Source organism: Sphaeramia orbicularis, chromosome 3, assembly GCF_902148855.1.
Source record: "Sphaeramia orbicularis chromosome 3, fSphaOr1.1, whole genome shotgun sequence".
Lineage (NCBI taxonomy): Eukaryota > Metazoa > Chordata > Actinopteri > Kurtiformes > Apogonidae > Sphaeramia > Sphaeramia orbicularis.
In genome coordinates this window covers 7,412,626-7,432,067 of record NC_043959.1, presented here as the reverse complement: position 1 = coordinate 7,432,067, position 19,442 = coordinate 7,412,626, and the positions used below count along the sequence as shown (strand labels likewise).

At 35.9% G+C, this 19,442-nt stretch overlaps 2 protein-coding genes across 5 annotated transcripts in view; one reads left to right on the top strand and one right to left on the bottom strand.

Moving 5' to 3' along the window:
• The first annotated feature begins 20 nt into the window (after positions 1-20).
• Positions 21-15,989, top strand: pex16 (peroxisomal biogenesis factor 16). Of its 2 annotated transcripts, none has more exons than XM_030161813.1 (11): positions 21-296; positions 508-543; positions 3,150-3,226; positions 3,472-3,605; positions 4,594-4,694; positions 5,336-5,416; positions 6,501-6,659; positions 10,811-10,883; positions 12,338-12,457; positions 13,537-13,601; positions 15,473-15,989. In XM_030161813.1, exons 1-11 carry the CDS (start codon positions 164-166, stop codon positions 15,529-15,531), a joined length of 1,038 nt encoding a protein of 345 aa, XP_030017673.1. In that variant the 5' UTR covers positions 21-163; the 3' UTR covers positions 15,532-15,989. The 2 variants fall into 2 exon arrangements, with proteins under 2 accessions (XP_030017673.1, XP_030017663.1); XM_030161803.1 differs by having other exon boundaries at positions 22-296; positions 6,498-6,659.
• The window catches only part of arfgap2 (ADP-ribosylation factor GTPase activating protein 2), a 24,981-nt gene continuing 16,328 nt past the window's right edge, over positions 10,790-19,442 (bottom strand). For 2 of the 3 annotated variants that reach the window (XM_030161702.1, XM_030161718.1), the window contains one exon: positions 17,235-19,406. In XM_030161702.1, the coding sequence (XP_030017562.1) occupies positions 19,386-19,406 (21 nt within the window). In that variant the 3' untranslated portion in view covers positions 17,235-19,385. Of the gene's footprint in view, positions 10,800-17,234; positions 19,407-19,442 lie in introns of those variants that run through there. The other variant, XM_030161711.1, reaches the window with a different exon arrangement.

Sequence of the window (19,442 nt, the reverse complement as noted above, 5' to 3'; positions counted from 1 at the left end):
AACTTCACCGACGGCACAGTCAGGCGGAAGTGTTTACATAGCAAGTGAAAGAAGTTGGACTAATTCGAAACTATTATTAAACACCGCAAAATAGCTGTAATTTCCTTAACGCCGCGGTTAAATAAAGAGTTGTTTTTTAATTGTGTTGTAAGTTTGAGCTGAAATGGCGAGTGTTAAAGAGTACATAGACAAAGTGACGCGTCTTTATGAGCGCTACATTGAGTATGTGCGGAGAAATCCAGCTGCCACTGCACAGCTGGAAAACACAGTACGGACACTGTCCTACCTGATAGCAGGTCAGTGAATCAAACATATTACTTTGTCCATTTGTTATAAATGTTACAATCACGGCTTATGATAAACTGCACGCAACTAAATGGAACGTAGTGTTGCACCTTTTTAGTTTCACTTTTAATTCATTGCGCACATTTGCGGCACCTAATTCTTCTGCCTTTGCCCATTGAGTCACCTAATGAATCACGTAATGTCACAACTTTTATTTTGCAGGTCGTTTTACAGACTCCCATGAAATATCTGAACTGGGTAAGTAAATGTTAATGGGTCAGTAACAGTGTAACAAGTAGTATTATACCCATTACTTTTTAGGCTGTGTTTCAAGAGTAAGATTTTTTGTTATAAAAGTTGCGGCAAATTTTTAAACTTTTTGCTTTTCTTATGAAGAGAGATTAAATTCAGTTCTCAATTTTTATTTTACTTTAAACATAGATTAGGTTAAAGTGTGTTACTCCTAAATCATAATCTCTCAATTTAAATCATGTTTCACTGTTAACTATAACCTTACACTTGAGGTAGGGTGACCAGATCCCAACTCACCAGATGAGGGACAAAGACTATGTTTGTGTGGGACACCAATGCATGTAAATAGTCTAAAGTAACTTAAGGAAAAAAAACAAATAATACATTTTGCCCCTTAGCTTATAACATTACTATGCTTTGATGTCTAGTTGACTCAGTAGCACATTAACAACAATGAAAATGAAAACTTAATATATTTTGTTTAAATGCATCTTTCTCAAGTTTGCTCACTTAAAACATAGTGGCAGGAAGCTTTCATGCATTTTTACAGTTCCTCTCAGTCAATTCTACGATTTATCTTTCAAGTATAACCTTAATACTTTTAAGTACTTAAAAGGGGTGAAGGGTTGCCTGTTTTTTTTTCCAACCACAGATAGAAACAAGACAGCCCCTGCCCAACTCCAGTCCAAACACCACAACATTAGAGTGTTTGCTGTAGTAGAAACCATATAATGAACCACATATTCAAATAGAACTGAAGTAGACCACATGTAGTAAGTGACTGATTATCTGAACAAAACATTAGTTGCAATAAAAGCCCATCTCACTCAGCTCAGAATCACATTAACTACACATAAGAAATATATTTGAAATGCATCTGTATTTACTGAAAATGCCACAGTGAGGTAGTAAAAGCAACACTGGGTATAAAAGGAGGCACTACATAAAACAACAAAATGAATAAAACAAGAAGCACAAATCAAAACTGGTCTGGAGGGAACACAAACTTATAACAAACAAAATAATAAGCTTAATAGCTTTGATTAGTTGAGCACTATGTTACTATGGTGAACCAAAGCCATGGATTTCAGCCACGGATAGATGGTCTACCAGTCTTTATTATAGCTGCACTTCCTTTTCTTGGCCGTAATACGCCTCGCTGTTTCCTCCCTACCCTCCACTGTTTTGTATACAGTAGTTTGTTTTATTCCCTTGACACAATCACACAGTTCGCCCCGCACCCTGATGACAGTGCTCACTCTCCCTGCTCTGTCAACACAGGCAACTGACAAGTACCAGATGCGGGACAGCATCTCAATTTGCAGGACGTGTGAAAAATAATAAAAATGTGGGACTGTCCCGTACAAAGCGGGATGTCTGGTCACCCTAACTTGAAGTGGTTTGTCTTTTAAATCATCTGCCTTTTATAAATGGAAAAAGCAAAATAATCAAGTGGGAGGAAAAATTGAACCCAGATTAAGTTTATGATTCTGGTAATGATGATTGAGTTATTTTTTTAGCATTTGTTTCATTTAACATATGACATTTGCAGGGATGTGATGACTATCAAGGTGTAGTGTTTTGGAAAAAATTGTTTCTCATATTGAAAGTATCACTTCACTGTATATAGCAGAGGTGTCAAACTCATTTTAGATCAGAGGCCACATACAGCCCAATGTGGACTGAACCAGTGAAATAATAGGCATAAAAACCTGTAAATAATAATCAAAAATTTTCTCTTTGTTTTAGTGTGAAAAAGTTAAATTACCTGAGCAACCATGTACAACCTGAACGTTCTTAAGAAAAATAATAGCAATTTCAACAATATTATGTCTCAGCTTATTATTAACACAACTTACATATAGCGGTTGATCTACAAATGGACAAAACATTTAGTAACAGCCAGTATATTGTTAAAATTACACTTACTTTTCTTAAAAAATTTCAAGTTGTTCATATTTGTTCAGTTTATTCACATTTTACTGTGAAAGGATAGTTTATAAATGTAAATATTTTCATAATATAACTAACTTTTTCACATTCAACCAAGAACAAAATTTCACATTGGTCATATTGGTCTGTATGTGAAACCAGAAGTAAAACGAGTTCGACACCCTTGACTAACAGTGTAAGTTTTGCAATTTTATCTTGTAGCCCAGATTGGACCCTTTGATGGGCCGATTTTGGTCTGCAGGCCGCATGTTTGACTCCCCTGATCTATAGGATTGTGTGATGGCTCAGTTTCTTTAATGGATTTTTAAAGTATTGGTTCAGGCATCATTCAGGTGTCAGTACCATTTAAAAAGTATTCCTACAGTACCAGTATCAAACTCAAATTATACTCGACCCTGATGGATGTAACTTGCTTTTATAATCTAACTTTTATCCAGATATTCTGTGTACCACAGTCATGTTAGGGTGCCACATTGTCAGGAGTGTAAATCAATGATATTTAATCATTAAACAGTACCATGCCTGAGTGTGTGGCCACGTTAGTGAATGTATTTTCAGAAACCCTGTAGTTTTACTTATTTAATGTTGTTAATATTGTTAAGTATCTTCTCTACTGTTTAGATTGATACACTTCTTCTTCAACTTTTAATGTTTTTTAGTGTATTCAGCCTCCAATCTCTTGGTGTTGTTCAATGACAGCATTCTGAGGAAAGGCCTCAAATGTGCGATCCCTGTGGTGAGTGCTGCTGCAGTGTTATCTTAAACATGAAGAGAAATACATGACTGCACCTTAAGACAGACACACTGATAGTGTTTGGATTGTCTGGTCTCAGATATGTTTAAGGAAAGAAAAAAAATGGAGAGGCACTGTTACAAAAAATATAGTTTGGTCTTCAGTAACACAGACAGATGTGATGAGAAAAGCAGATAAATGAATGTTCTCATTGGTTTCCTCTCCTGCTGTGTGTTATGTTTGTACAGTCTCTATCCCAGCAGAAACTCCTCACATGGCTGTCTGTGCTGGAGTACGTCGAGGTTTTCCTGGAGATAGGAGCCTGTAAAGTGTGGGGTGAAGTTGGACGTTGGCTGGTCATTGGACTCATTCAGATTTTTAAGTATGATGCCTTTACCTCATGACCTGTTGAATCATTTATTTTATAAATACCGTATTTTCCAGGCTATAAAGCGCACCGGAATATAAGCGGCGGCTGACTTTAAGTCGCACCTGACTATAAGTCGCAGGTGTCCACATGAGATATTTGCACAGAAAGATGGTAAATGGAAAGATTATTTAAATATTTATTTCCATACCTTAACTGCTTTTTTCCAAACAGTGCCTGTAACACAGCAGTAAAACGGCAGGAACACGGCTGGTTAAAACACCCAGAAAAGTCATTGATCGCTATCTTCATCTTCCTTCTTTTCATTGAAACCACTGCAGTCATCTTCTTCAGTGTTGGAGTTGAACAGCCTCAAAGACTCCGTCACACACCTTCTACGTCTCTCCTCCGTTGTTGCTCAATGGCACTTTCCGTGCTGCAGCTCTATTTCCTTCTTAGACAGACACATCGATTGCTTTTAACTGAAAAGCTGCAAAATATGCATTTCTTTGTGTGTTTTCCATGATGAGGGTTTGTACATGACACGCAAAATGATTGTTAAAAGTTAAGATTAAAACTTCTCCTCTCCGCATCTCGTCTTCCACCTGTCTGTCTCACTTTTGCGCTTCCTGCTAGAGCGCCCCCTGGTGGCCATTAGCCCGTATAAATCTATACTCGAGCTGCATCACTGTATAAGCCACAGGGTTCAAAACGAGAAAAAAGTGGCGGCTCAAAGTCCGGAAAGTACGGTACCTGTTATTGAAGAACAAACGGCTTCTGGTTATTTGGTCTAATGCGGTTTTAGCAGATTTATATATGTCCACATCCTTTTGACTCTGTGTTGTGTAAACATGTCTGACTTTAAATGTGCTGCTACTATGTTTTAGATTTTAGATTTCAGGGTTCAACCTATGAATCCCTACTTGTCGTGATGTTTGATATAAAATACTATGTGATCTATGTTCTAACAGTATCCTCTCTCTGTCCACATTCCTTTTCTTAGGGCGGTTTTCCGTATTTTGCTTCTTCTGTGGTACAAATCGGGTATCCAGACTTCCCCTCCCATAATCCCTCTCGACAGAGGTGCAGATTTCAGCAGTGAAGGTCAGTTCATGCCTCCTCTTTCTTTCACTCTCTGTCAAGCTGCACAGATCTTAGGCCATTGAAGTACTTTTTATACCTCTATGCCATTGAGATGTTATGTTATCATGTCATCTTGTGCAAGATTGTTCTAAATTTGATGATCACTGGTGGTCAAAGGTCAAAAGCTTACATAGGTTCCTTATAAGATAAAGAGATATCAAATAGATATAGATACCAAAGTGTGACATGAAATGCGTCTACACACTACAAATAATTTTTTTTAGATAAATCAATAACTCAAAAATCTGGATATTTTAAAAGAGTTTGCTTTAAATTCTGTAAGAGCAAGCTGTTGTCTTTTGCACCATGTATATAAGACAGGGAAGAATGTTTTTATTGTTACTTTGAACAGGTTTTAATCATTAGTCAATCAGGATGCAGAACCAAACCAGTCCATGTGTTTCTAGTTTAAGCTAAACTGTTCATCTCAGTTAAAGTAATTACTAACTATATACTGTATACTTTGACAGCTCTGATCATGTCATTTATGTGCATAAAGAAATGCCTTTCACCTTGTTTTTACTTGCATGTTAAAACGTGATATGTGATTTGAGAATAATGAAGGATGAGTTTAAAAAGCATTTCTTTGTTTTTCTCTACAGATGATACTAACATTGAACAGCAAGAAGATCGCTGCTTTGTGGGTCAGAGGTCAGGGCGAGTCATCCGACCCCTGGGCAGTGGTGAGCTACCTAAAAGTCTCTTTATTGCAAATGAAGTTGAAAATGTTATGAATGCTGGGGTGTGGTTTCAAATTTTAGCAGCAGCAACATATGATTTCTGCTCAAACACAAGGCCACTTACAGGAAATCATACAGAATCCGAAAGCAAACTCTTCTAATGCAATAGCAGACCGTGTTACAGGATGTTACTGCATGTTAAACCTTTACCTAGAACAGAGAAGCGCTGTTTGTTTCTGCAGAAGAAACATCCAGAGAAGGAAAAGGTGTGAAAGACTTTCACACCTCTGCACACATGTAATTCAGCTGCACCATTCGCCTACCCAGCTAGAAAAAGAACATTTTAGGTTGATCTGAAGAACAACACAATTGGAATATTGAAGGTTTTAGTGTGTTAGTAGTTAGGGGTGTTAGAAAATATTGGTTCTGCAATATATCGCGATACTTCATTTCACAATACTATATCGATATTAGCAAGGACTGTATCGATATTTTTTAGGTATTTATTCAAATGCAGATATGTCGGAGGTTCATGTTTGTCTTTTAGTTTTCTTTATCGTTTATATTTTCTTTATTATTATTCAACACTGTTTTACTAAATAATGGTTATTTCCTGGTTTCATGGTTTCATCCTAAAAGCACTTTTTACTGTCTGAGAGAAGCAAATGTTAGTTCCTTTGTTGTGATCGCACAAAAACAAGATTATAATGTTAGTTCTGAACTAATAGAATATGAACATTTGAACAAGATTTTAAACTGTAATGTCTGTAAAACATAATTTAAGTTTGAACACAGGAACATTTTGTGATATAGCATTAGATCCTGTTGTGATCAAATAAAAATGTGCTTAGTATTTGTGCATATTTCTGGTGTAATTAAATTCTTCTAGGAAATGATTATTTTAAGAAACGAAACAAACAAAAAAATTGTCTTTTTAATAGTATCATGATATATCGTGGTATATTGTATCGTGATCTTAGTGTTGTGATTTGTATCATATCGCCAGATTCTTGCCAATACACACCCCTATCAGTAGTGAACTTTTGTGTAACTGGTGAAATTGTCCCTATCTTCTCTGACACAGCAGCTCCATCCCTTCAGGACCGACTCTGGGGAACAATGGGCCAGAAGAAGAACAAGAGTAAGAGTAGCCTGAAGGAGCAGCAGCTGCACAGTAAACCTACACAGCTGACACTTCAGGAGACCATCGCTGAGTCCCTCTACATCGGACGACCACTTGTTCACTGTATCCTTTACATTCACTGTTCAAGACCTTGAATGTCATACAACAAAATGACATTATTTTCGATTATACTTTATTGATCCCACAACGGGGAAATTCAGTAGTTAAGGCAGCAACAGAATAAAAGGCAAGAAAAAAAAGTGGATGTATAAAGATTGAGCAAAAGACAAACAATATAAAACAAGTGGCGCCAGGCACAACAAACCCCGCCCCTCATACATATTGTAGTTTATTTTGGCATCGATCCAGGTGATGTCATCATGTCTATGCGTGTGTTGATTACAGCATGTCAGTTGCTTCTATATATGTGCCAAGTTTGAAGTAAATTGAAACAAAAGTGATGTTTTTATAGATGTGAAATTTCACCCATTATAAGTAAATGGAAGAAGAAAATTTAAACTTCGACCTATTTTTCCCAAAATGTACCATGTCTATTCTGGGTCACTGGCAACCTGTAAACCCAATTTGGTATGAATTCAACCAATAGTTTTACTGCTACAGACATTTGAAATTTCGCCCATTATAAGCAAATGGGGGAAAAAAAAAGATTTTAAAAATTCATAAAAAAAAATTGGAACTTTGACCTCCTGTTCCCAAAATGTAATCAGATGTATTCTGGGTCACTGGCAATCTATAAACTAATTTGGTATGAATTAACAAACGAAGAAACAAACAAACCGAACCCAAAACAATAGCCCTTTCCTCCCCTTCGGGGGGTTGGGGGCAAAAATAGTAATACTAGCAATAAGTAATGAAACTCTAATGACTATACATATAACTTACTACACGGAAGCACAAATATTGATGCAGAAAGCATATAATCAATATATAAAGTGAGAGACAATCATGATATACTGGTTCAAAACTTTTACGCTTAAGGATGTTTTAAGTTTGATCTCAAAAGCTACTCTATGTGTTCATAAAATGTCAAGTGGATTTGGAACAAATGACTGAAAAGCCCCAAAAAAGGAAAGAAGAAAAATACAAACAAACATACAAAGTGCCCAGCCCTCAAGGATTGACAAAACGCCACAAAAACCAAATAACAAAGCAGTGGTAACTTTAAAATAGAATTCATTAAAGAATGCAAGTGTCATTAAATTCACAGTCTTAAACATGTATTGTCATCTCTCCCAAGCATGGAGAATAAAATGTGTTACAATAACAAAAAAATCAATAAATGACAAGTCAAGTTTTTATAATTATCAACTTTTATCAAAATCAACTAAAATAACTCAACTTAGCTTGATTCACAGTACAACAAAAGAATGAACCCCACTTTGACCAAACACACAAACAGCAGTCTGCCCTCCTCTAGAACAATAGTTTATTACTCTGGTTAAACTGAAAGAGGGAATATAAAGCAACATTAGTTCAAACAATTTTCAGCACTAAATTATTCCAAATGATTCTGAGGTTGTAGTAACTTATTCTATTCAAACACTGTTATATGCAGACAGACCGACTGTGTAACACCTCTAAGGATTGTTTTTAGTCACCTTCAAGTTACTTTTGCTTTCACTGCTGCAAAAAAGCTGCAAGATAAAGAAGCCCTGATAAAAAAGGCTCTCCAATAATATCTATTTATACTTTTCAGTAAAATAATACCATACTGTCATTATTACAGTTCCAGGTGTTCTTTTAAATCTGATTATTTTAATGCGGGTTAATTTCTCCCTATATTTTCTGTACAGTGGTTAAGATGTTGAAGTAACAATTAAAGACAAATCTGAAAATCAAATTGTTAGCATTAGTTCTGTGTTTTCTACACTCATGATGTTTGTTGAAAACCTCACAGTCCACTAAATAACAATAAGAGAATAAAGAACACTGTTACAAAATAAATACACCAGGTCAAATAAGGGTTATTTTCATATTTAATACTTATGTACGTAGTACATTAGCTCAAAATAAACTGAATAGAAACAAATGGAAAGAGTAAATACTTTTTTTAAATTTTAAATGTAAAGTAATATAAAGCAACATTAGTTACAGTAAATTTCAGCATCGAATTATTCCAAATGATTCTGAGGTTGTAGTAACTTATACTGTTCAAACACTGTTAGATACAGACAGGCTGATTGTTGAACACCTTTAAGGATCGTTTTTAGTCACCTTCAAGTTGCTTTTGCTTTCACTGCTGCAAAAAAGCTGCAAATACACCCATTACTTTTCCCCTGATAAAAAAAAGGCTCTCTAATAATATCTGTTTATAATTTTCAGTAAAATAATACGATACTATCATTATTACAGTTCCAGGTGTTTTAAATCTGGTTATTTTAATGCAGGTTAATTTCTCCCTATATTTTCTGTACAGTGGTTAAGGTGTTGAAGTAACTATTAAAGACAAATCTGAAAATCAAATTGTTCGCATTGGTTCTGAGTTTTCTACACTCATGATGTTTGTTGAAAACCTCACAGTCCACTAAATAACAATAAGAGAATAAAGAACACTGTTACAAAATAAATACACCAGGTCAAATAAGGGTTATTTTCATATTTAATACTTATGTACGTAGTACATTAGCTCAAAATAAACTGAATAGAAACAAATGGAAAGAGTAAATACTTTTTTTAAATTTTAAATGTAAAGTAATATAAAGCAACATTAGTTACAGTAAATTTCAGCATCGAATTATTCCAAATGATTCTGAGGTTGTAGTAACTTATACTGTTCAAACACTGTTAGATACAGACAGGCTGATTGTTGAACACCTTTAAGGATCGTTTTTAGTCACCTTCAAGTTGCTTTTGCTTTCACTGCTGCAAAAAAGCTGCAAATACACCCATTACTTTTCCCCTGATAAAAAAAAGGCTCTCTAATAATATCTGTTTATAATTTTCAGTAAAATAATACGATACTATCATTATTACAGTTCCAGGTGTTTTAAATCTGGTTATTTTAATGCAGGTTAATTTCTCCCTATATTTTCTGTACAGTGGTTAAGGTGTTGAAGTAACTATTAAAGACAAATCTGAAAATCAAATTGTTCGCATTGGTTCTGAGTTTTCTACACTCATGATGTTTGTTGAAAACCTCACAGTCCAGTAAATAACAATAAGAGAATAAAGAACATTGTTACAAAATAGATACAGTAGGTCAAATAAGGGTTGTTTTCATATTTAATATTTATGTACGCACTATATTAGCTCAAAATAAACTGAAATAGAAACAAATGGAAAGAGTAAATACATTTTTTTTTAATTTGAAAAAGTGACATGCAGAACTGTAATATCTCAGCCCTGCAGTCAGAGCTGTGGTGAACTGTGACACCTTGGTGCAAGAACTAGAATGACCGCTAGTGGGCAAAGTATTACAAGCAGAGCTCCAGTGATGTGTGGAGAAGGTACATGTACATAATTAATCCCATTCTTAAGAGAAGGACACAATCACAGTCAAAGAGAATAATAGAAACATTCACATAGAAACTATCCAAAAGCTCTTTTAAAGGGGTCGTATTTTGCTAAACCCACTTTTATTATTTTATTAACTTATATTATTTATTCTTTGGTATATTTATTTGTGTATTTGGACCCTAATAGTTCAAAAAGTTTGAATTTTATCCCTCCAGGTGCTGCAAAGCTATCTTTATATTCATTTTGGCAAAACTTAAGTGGATTTCTACAACCCGTTTTAATTCCTGCTTAATTTGTTATGTGTATAACTAGTTACGTCACAACATTTGCACATTTAAAGTCAAGACTTCCGGTGAACATTTCTCTGAGTACAACACAATTGTTTATCAGCAGTGGTTGTAGTCCATACTGAAAATATGTCCACACTTTGAGCCGATTACCTAAAATGTTCGCTTTTTGGTTGTATTAACAAACACAAGTGGCTGAACAGGACAGAGCAGCACAGCCAACAACCTGGAGGGGGTGGGGTCATTTGCATTTAAAGGGCCAGCGCTCAAAACGACCTTTCTGGTGTCATTACTCAGAAATAGGGTTGAAGATGGACCTGTGGAGTTGAATTAATGAAGAATTCAGACCCAAGCAGAGCATTTACAGTTTATGTAGACCACAGGAAAATGTTTGAAAATGCATAATTCCATTTTTAAAAAAAGCAAAATATCAGTCCTCTAAAGCAGGGATGTCCAACTGAGAGTGACAAATAGTCAGTTTATCCTTAACTCGTTCCCTCTTGACTGCAGTACTCTGCCTTGGACTGTGTGGGAAAAAGTCCTGGAAGCCGTGGCTCATCTCTGGAGCTCTTGAACTTTCCAGGTAAATCTACTTCACACATACGTATCTGGTGTGAGTCAGAGTCACAGGAGGTTTGATTTGTGTCGCCACTTAAATTTGCATGTTAACCATTTGAAAAACACTAGAAGCATGTTACCCCACCTCAGTGCATTCATTTTGTGTCATTACCTCCGCCAAGGAGGTTATGTTTTTGCCAGGGTTTGTTTGTCTGTTTGTTTGTCTGTCCGTTAGTGTGCAACATAACTCAAAAAGTTATGGACAGATTTTGATGAAATTTTCAGGGTTTGTTGGAAATGGGATAAGGAAGAAATGATTAACTTTTGGGGGTGATCGGGGGTGGGGGGGCCCACTGATCAGCCTTGGCGGAGGTCTGCGCTCTCCGAGTGCTTCTAGTTTATGAAGTATTTACAGTATGCATGTTTTCCATAATACGTACATGAAACTAAGCTTTGACTGATTTAAGATCCAAGTCACCAAAATTGCTGATTTACTTGCTCAAAATATTTTCAAAGGATGTGTAAGTGACAGTAAAAATGGTCAAGAATGTTCACATTCTCTCTTCTGAAGGATCGGGTTCAGTGGTTTGTCATTTTTCAGATACATCTGTCCATTGTCGAAGAAATTTACCTGCAGCAAAAACCTCTAAATCCTCTCAAAAGCCCCACATCCTGTCACATTTCTGATCAGAAGAGCCTTCTATCCATTGCTTACTATTAGACAGGAGTGTCAAACATGCGGCCCAGGGGTTAAATCCGGCTCAGCAAAGGTTCCAGTCCAGCCCAAGGGATGAATTTACAAAGTGCAGATATTGACAGTCAAGGATGTCAAACTCGTTTTAGTTCAGGCGTCATATACAGACCAACATGATCTAAGTAAAATAACAGCATAATAACTTAGAAATAATAACAATAACTAATTTTCACCTTTGTTTAATGTGAAAACATAACGTTATGCTATGAAAATGTTTACATTTACAAACTATCTTTTAACAATAAAATGTGAATAACCTGAATAAATATGAACAACCTGAAATGTCAGAAGAAATGAAAAAAGTGACATTTCATAAGAAAAATATGTGCAATCTTAACAATGTTCTGCCTGTTACTTAGTGTTTGTGTAAGATTGTGTAATGCACATGTATAAATAATAAGTTGAGGCATTTTGTTAAAATTGTACTTATTTTTCTTACGAAATGTCAGTTTTTTCATTTTATTCACATCATTCACATTTTTGTGAAAAGATAGTTTGTAAATGAAAATGTATTTTCTTAATTTAATGTTTTTTATTGCACTAAAGAAAAGAGAAAAAGTTGCCATTATGTGTAGGTTATGTTTGTATTTTACTTCCAATCAAATTGTCTGGTCTGCCTGACCATAAAAGTGACAAGTGTTCAAAACGATCATGTCAGATCACAAAACACAGATAAGACAAAGCTGCAGTGAAGTCACTTCACTTTTTTTTCATTTTTCCTTCAGCTTCGCTGTTCTCAGTGACACCAAGTTTCAGAATCGATGGGAGAAGGCAGAGATGAAGAGGAGAGCTTTCCTCTTATTCTATTACCTTCTGCGGTCGCCCTTCTATGATAGATACTCAGAGTAAGTACCTGGAGATAGAACAGAACACTGTTGCATTTTTATTCTTCTTAGTGTTTATCTCCATTGTTTTTTTTCACTACAGTATAAAGGTGTGTAGGTCTTTCATACTCACAGAATGGCATGAGTTCACAGGACAGTCATAGACATAAAGTTCTACAAAGTAAAAATATACTTTAAAACAGTCACTTCAGATTATATGTAGTGTTTCTACATTCAAATATTTAAAAATTACCTTAAATTATCATTAGAGAGTTCAGAATAAAGACCACTGAAGTTATTCCAATGACACCAGTGTATTGGATAGTATATTTACTGATGGACTGTCAGATATATGTGACCACTAGAGGGAGTAGTGAGTCACACTGCCAATGTCCTGAGGTGCCACAAGGCCTTCAGCAAAGCATCCAGTTAGTACTAGTACTAGAGTCAAAGTAGTATGTTTTATATGCAAGGAGAAAATCATTTGACAAGAGATTTTCTACTCACCTCTTCCACAAGGTGTAGATTAACAGTGTAGTACCATACCTAAGAGAAAATCTGTAAATATAAAGAATAATTAATGCTACATGCAGTGATTATCAGGCCCTCACTCCCTGCACGTCACATAGATGTGTTCAGCCATGGCCTTGAAAAATGAGGCATATGGGATTAACAATGTCAGTAATATAACATAATATAATATAATATATTATAATATAATACAATATAATATAGTATTTCTTTCCTGTTACTTTTTATTACACTTGAATGGAGCAACTGTAACACCTAATAATTTCTCCCTGGGATTAATAAAGTATTCTGATTCTGATAACAACTTCCTCTGTTATGATGAATCAATGAAAAATGGACATTCAGTTTGATATGTAGTTGTATTCAGGACAGGTTTATAATCAAGAATGTAAAATCGGTAGATTGGACAATCACTAAACAATTAAAATTCAGTATATAATACCTTTTTTGGTAAAATATGGACAACTGGTAAAGCTGTGCACTCCCACTAGATGCAGACATACACCCAATTAGAATGTAACAGGGTTTGTACAGTGATTAACAGTTGTGTTTGTATTTTTTTGTCTCAGGGAAAAGATACTGTTCATTCTCAAACTCCTGGCTGATTATGTTCCAGGAGTCGGCCTAGTGGCACGTAAGTATCAGGTTTTCCTTCGAATACGATTGAACCCCTCGTATATGATGTTTTTTATATTGTCATTGATGGTTTATGTTACCATCGTAGTTTATCAATGCAGTTTCTGACAGAAAAAAGTCTCACTGAGCCACATCATGGGCTGTTTATAGACTCACACAAAGTATATCTTGATGTCATCAATTTCCCAACATATCTGGTCACATGATCATACAGATCTGATAACTAGAAGTAATCAGACAGTTATGATAATCAGATCTGATGCTTTTACATGCATTTTATAAATGAGATAACAGAAAAACCCTGGTTTACATGTTTCAGTCTATTATTGGATATCTTTCAGAGTATATATGTACATAGTGATGGTAGAATTAAACTTCCTATTATTAGCCACTGTTACACAGAGATCCCGGAAAAAAGGTGAGATGGTGATCCCACCTTTTTGCCACCATCGGCCTATTTCCACAGCCAAGCCGAAGGAGTAACAGTGGTGAGACAGGCAGGGCTTTTACACAGCGGACCTGTGTAACAGAATCAAAGGGGTGGCGACGCATAAGTTGCATGTCAGAAATACCCCAAGCATAGCGGTGTTGCAAACCTCTCCATAGTCTTTCACCGTTCCACAAATGTTAGCATGGAAAGAGTCCTCCGCCCAAAGTGACAACAGCTCGTGGATCTGGGCGTCATCTTTCTGGTCGCGTTGATAGGTTTGTTTACTGTACACGGCCTGTGCTCATTTTTAAATCCCCCTGGCGTGGGGGTTGCACACGCAATACGTCATCAAAACTACACCTTGGTTGCGGAACAAGAGGTGTTCCTTATATATAGTGTTCCAGAATCATGAAATGGGCTCAATGCGTCTAAATGGAAAAGAATACACTCAATGTAAAGCAGTAATAAATATGTTGTTGAAGTTGTCACAGTAGAAAAAGCCTAATTGTATTCAAGAATACCAAGTATATGAAAATAGGTGTAAGAATTATGAGAAAATCGGTGGCTCTGAAACACTGGATCAGCCTCGACAAACAGTAACTTTCCCTGGTAGGACCACAACCCACAACTCCACACAGGAGTTGTGGGTTATTTCAAAGGTTAATTCTCCTGTCCCATCTGGAGTTGGTCCCCGAGTGCCTTCAACGGCAGCTCACTGCTCCCAGTGTGTTAATGCTAATGCTAATGCTAGGTACTCTGTGTGTGTGTGTGTGTGTGTGTGTGTGTGTGTGTGTTAGGATGGGTAACATGCAGAGAAAGAATTTCCCTACAGGGATAATAAATCAGATTAACTTTTAACCTTTAACATTTATTTCATGTCACAGCTACATAGCAGTTAACATGTTGAACATGCTAATAATGTGTTAAAACACCAAACAAGATTCTCTCAGGTGTCAAATACCATTACAGCAAAAATACTGAACTGAGCTGATGCAAAACATTTCAACCATCTAACTCCTCAGTTCACATAGATCTCTTTTAATCTTTATTATCTACTGTGTATCATGTATTTAGAATCAAATGAATTTACTTCACATGGACTTTTCATAATGACAAGCATCGACATAAAAACATTTAAATAGTTTAGACAGCTCATCTGTTTTATGATGTGTGGGTGATGTTTTCATTAAAATGAAGGACAGTTAACTCTCAAAATGTTACCAGGATTTTCTGTTAATGAAGTTCCGTCCTTTTAAGAGTTGTAGAAATTATAGAAGGATGTTTACGTTAGATCCCTTCACATAGTTTTCATATTTATATTATATTTATTTCATATGTAATCTGTTAAGTACAGTTAATACAGAATTAGTTGTATTTAATTGAACGCTGACTGATGGTGTTTGTTTTGTGTGTGTGTGTGTGTGTGTGTGTGTGTTCAGGGCCATTGATGGACTATCTTCCCACCTGGCAGAAGATCTACTTCTACAACTGGGGATAACAGCTGCCTGATCTACTCACATTAATCCTGAATTCTAACTGAAGGAGAGAAAGGCAAGAAAAGACCTTGAGGCCATCGCTGCAGCCCTCAACAAATATTCGCCATATTTCCTCTGAAATCAAATGAAAGAATATGTATGAGTTACTTGGACCAATGGACAGTAGCTGATTTACTTGGCTTGAAGATGTACTGCTAAAATCAGCTGTTTTTGTGTCATTTTTAGCATAATTGTATTATGTTAGACTGCTTCAGTCTACAGTTTATTGGTGTTCTGTTTTCTGTACTGACAGGATGGAGTGTGGACATTTCAGTCATGTCAGCCTGTTCTTTCCTTGTCAAAAGCCTTGTTTCCTACTCCATTACTTTGGCAGAACATTGTTAACACATTGCTGCTGCTTAAAGGATAACTCTTATTTGCCTAGAATGGTTGATATTAAATTCTGAACATGTTTTTTTGTTTGTGAAAATTCTCCCATCCCTTAATATTTTAGGAAATCTTTGGATTTGTACTTTTAAAACATGAACAAGATTTTTTATTTTCAACAGCAGCACTGCCAAGTTACAAGGAAGCACACGAATGTTCCACGCAGGCAATTCAGCTTCTGTACAACACTGAGCAGATTAGAGTTACACGTCATGGAAAGTTGAGAGACAACAAAAGCAGGTTTAACCCATAAAGACCCAGTGCTGCTTTAGTGTCAGTCCCAAATGAATTTTTCTCTCCATGAACCTTTAAGTGATTTATCACCATGTATTATAATATTATCTGCTGTATTTCACTTTTTTTTCTGTGAAAATCATGTATTTTCCTGTATTTAATTCACTGATCATTAGGGCTGCACGATATTGGAAAAAACTGACATTGCGATTTTTTTTTAACCCTGTGATATATATTGCAATATGAAAAAATACTCAGGATTATATAATAGCTGTTTGGTGCCGACGCAAATGGTCAAACAAATTAGTTGTGTTTCCTCTTGTGGCGACTGGTGCAAGACACTGTTGACATAGAACACGTGTTTCAGTATCATCCTTCTTGTAGCTGAAATAATTCCAAAACACTGACATTGCTTTTCTTTTTGGCACAAGAGTCTTCATTTACAGTGATTTTCTGTTGTTCATTGCTCATTTTTTAATATTGTTTCCAGCGACTCACACCAGACTGATTAAGAACGATTGTGATTGGTGGATCGGTGTGTGCAGTGTCAGGTACCCTTGAAATTAAATGAGAACATGTAGAGTTCATTGGCCTCCTACATTGCAGGACCTGCAATGTGACTATTGCACACACGTATATAATGATGTCAATGCTCAAACGTTATATCGTGCAGCTCTACTGATCATGTAGGTGTTCATAAAAGCTCAGATGAAGTTGAGGGTTATATGAGAAAACTGAAGAAAAAGTGACTTTTTCTGCAAATCTATCATTAACTGAATGTAAAAACAAGTCTCCATCCTGTCATTGATCCAACTCCATGGGTTTTACTGGTGAATCAATGTTGTAGAAGATGTGTTTGAATGTACAAATGGGTCATATCTAATGACCATGAAAAGATGACAAACTGTATTTTACACCAATTATTTACATGTATTGATAGGATTAGTGGGTCAATGGGTATTAAACAGCTTATATTTGTACATGGTGGATGTTTGGGTCTTTATGGGTTAAGGTGAATGTGTGAGTCATGAAAAAGAGCACAACAGGAGTTTTCCATCTTTATTAACATACCGAATAAGTTCCTTTTTGTAGCCTACAAATAAATAATTGAATGTTTTATCCACTCAATCCACACTTTTATTTTTCCTGTTGGAGAGTTTCTCAAGGGTGGGAAATGGCCACTCAAGGAAAAATGATCAATTCCACAGCCACAAAAAATATAAAACAAAAAGAGTTTCTCCTGGGTTTTCATTTACCTGCACACTCCTTTAACTTGTCGAATTTCAAGTCTGCCTGAATTAAATGTGATGGGACTGCAGAGTTGACATGAGGTACGTCAATCAAGGTGTGATTGAGTAAACCGTTACATCATGCAAAACACATTTTTATATAGATATATAATCAGAAGTGCTACCTGTGGAAGGAGTATCATTTTTCTGCCAAAAACATTTCTGCAGAGTCCATAAAGTTTTCCCACAGGAGATAAAAACCATGTTCGCACAGAAAAATACACAGTCTGGGCAAAAAGAGAAAAGTTCCCACAAGAATGTAAGATCCTTCTACTGAATAATTATTAATAGGATTCATCATTTGGTCTGAGTCGTCCAGACTGACCCTGTTCCAGAGAGATGGACGCATCAGGGTGAGAAGGGAGTTGGATGAAGTGATTACCCATCATGCCTAGTGCCTACAGTACAAGCATGTGGGGGCAGTTTTATGATCTGGGGTTGTTTCAACAACAGATATGGCCATAAAATGATGGCAATAAATGGTATGACATGGGATAAGTTTATTAAAATGAAGCCACAAATGTTTGAATAAAATCAAAGTAAAAGGCAGTCCTATATTATTAAATAAATATTGGAGTATCTGACTTTTTTTTTTTTGCCAGACTATCATTCGTGTGAAGCGTAATAAATATGTTCACCAAATGTAAACCTTTTTCCCCAACAATGAACCTATTTTGCAGAAGATAAATTGTGAATAATATATATTTTTTAAATGCATTACCTTTGGGGATAATTATTTCTATCAGGAAAATCATTATATATGAAAGGTGTGACTGTTTTCAGCCTTGACCGACAAACATTTTCAAATGGTCAACAAAACCTGAAGTGATGGATGAAAATGTAAACTTGCGACTTGGGTCTTAAAGGTAAAACGAATATAAAGATTAAAGGCAGCACTGACAGACTGAGGCAGACTTAAGATTCAACCAGACACAAGAACACGTCTCTTCAAAGGTCAGAAAATGGAAATGCATAGTCAAAAATCAGTCACTGTTTCATGAGCTGGGACTAAACATGCTCTGTCTGATGTCTGAGATGCTTTACGTGACATTTTTTACAAAGCATCATTTGAATTTTTAGCCCTAATTTTATTCTTAATGTTCAATTCCTCTGCACAGCAGTTCTTATCCCAGTGCCCAACCAGACTCCTGGACTCCCTGGGTTTTTATCTTTTTCCCTCAATAATAAATACACATAGCAGCTAGGACATCAAGTATCTGATATTCCTATAGTTCAAAGTATATATTCACACATAGACAGAGATGTATAATTCCAAGCTCATAAATTGTGTGAAAAGGTCAAGACAGATGGCTGTCAGTGTGCTGTGTGTAAATTAAAACATGAAATAGTGGATAAAAGTCTACTGTAAGTGAGAAACAGTGAATTGAACACTGAATGCAAAACATGACATTTTGTTCAAATTAATGCTTATGTTTAAAATATATACTGCACCTTTTTAATATCACAAAACAAAATAGACATAAGCATGGCGTGTTTGATAATATGAGTCAAAAACATTTTGATTCATGTATACGGAATAAAATATAGAAGAATTAACTCTAACATCATTTTTGAAAAGCTAAGACCAAAAAATTCTCGACAGTAAATTACAACAAAACTCTCGGTATAGAAAAGCCTACACCCTCAGATGTTTCCTTTATGAAAATAAAACTCAGGAGTCTGCTAATGAGAATGAGAAGAAAATACTGTCTCACTCCTGCAAAGTCTCTCTAAAAGAAGACGGGTGAAAAGGACGAGTTCATTCCCCCATGCAACCCTTTCTGATTCCCGTTCCTCCATCGTCCCATCTCCGTCCAAATGCACGAGTCGTTCCAGAGGCTGGTTTTCTCTACACAGGCGTCGGTTGGTTTTGTCTTGACACAGGTTGGTTTTATTGTTGAGGCTGTTCAGTACGAGCCGTAACGATCCTGTGGGGGGAAAAGAAAAAAAAAAAAAAAAAAAGA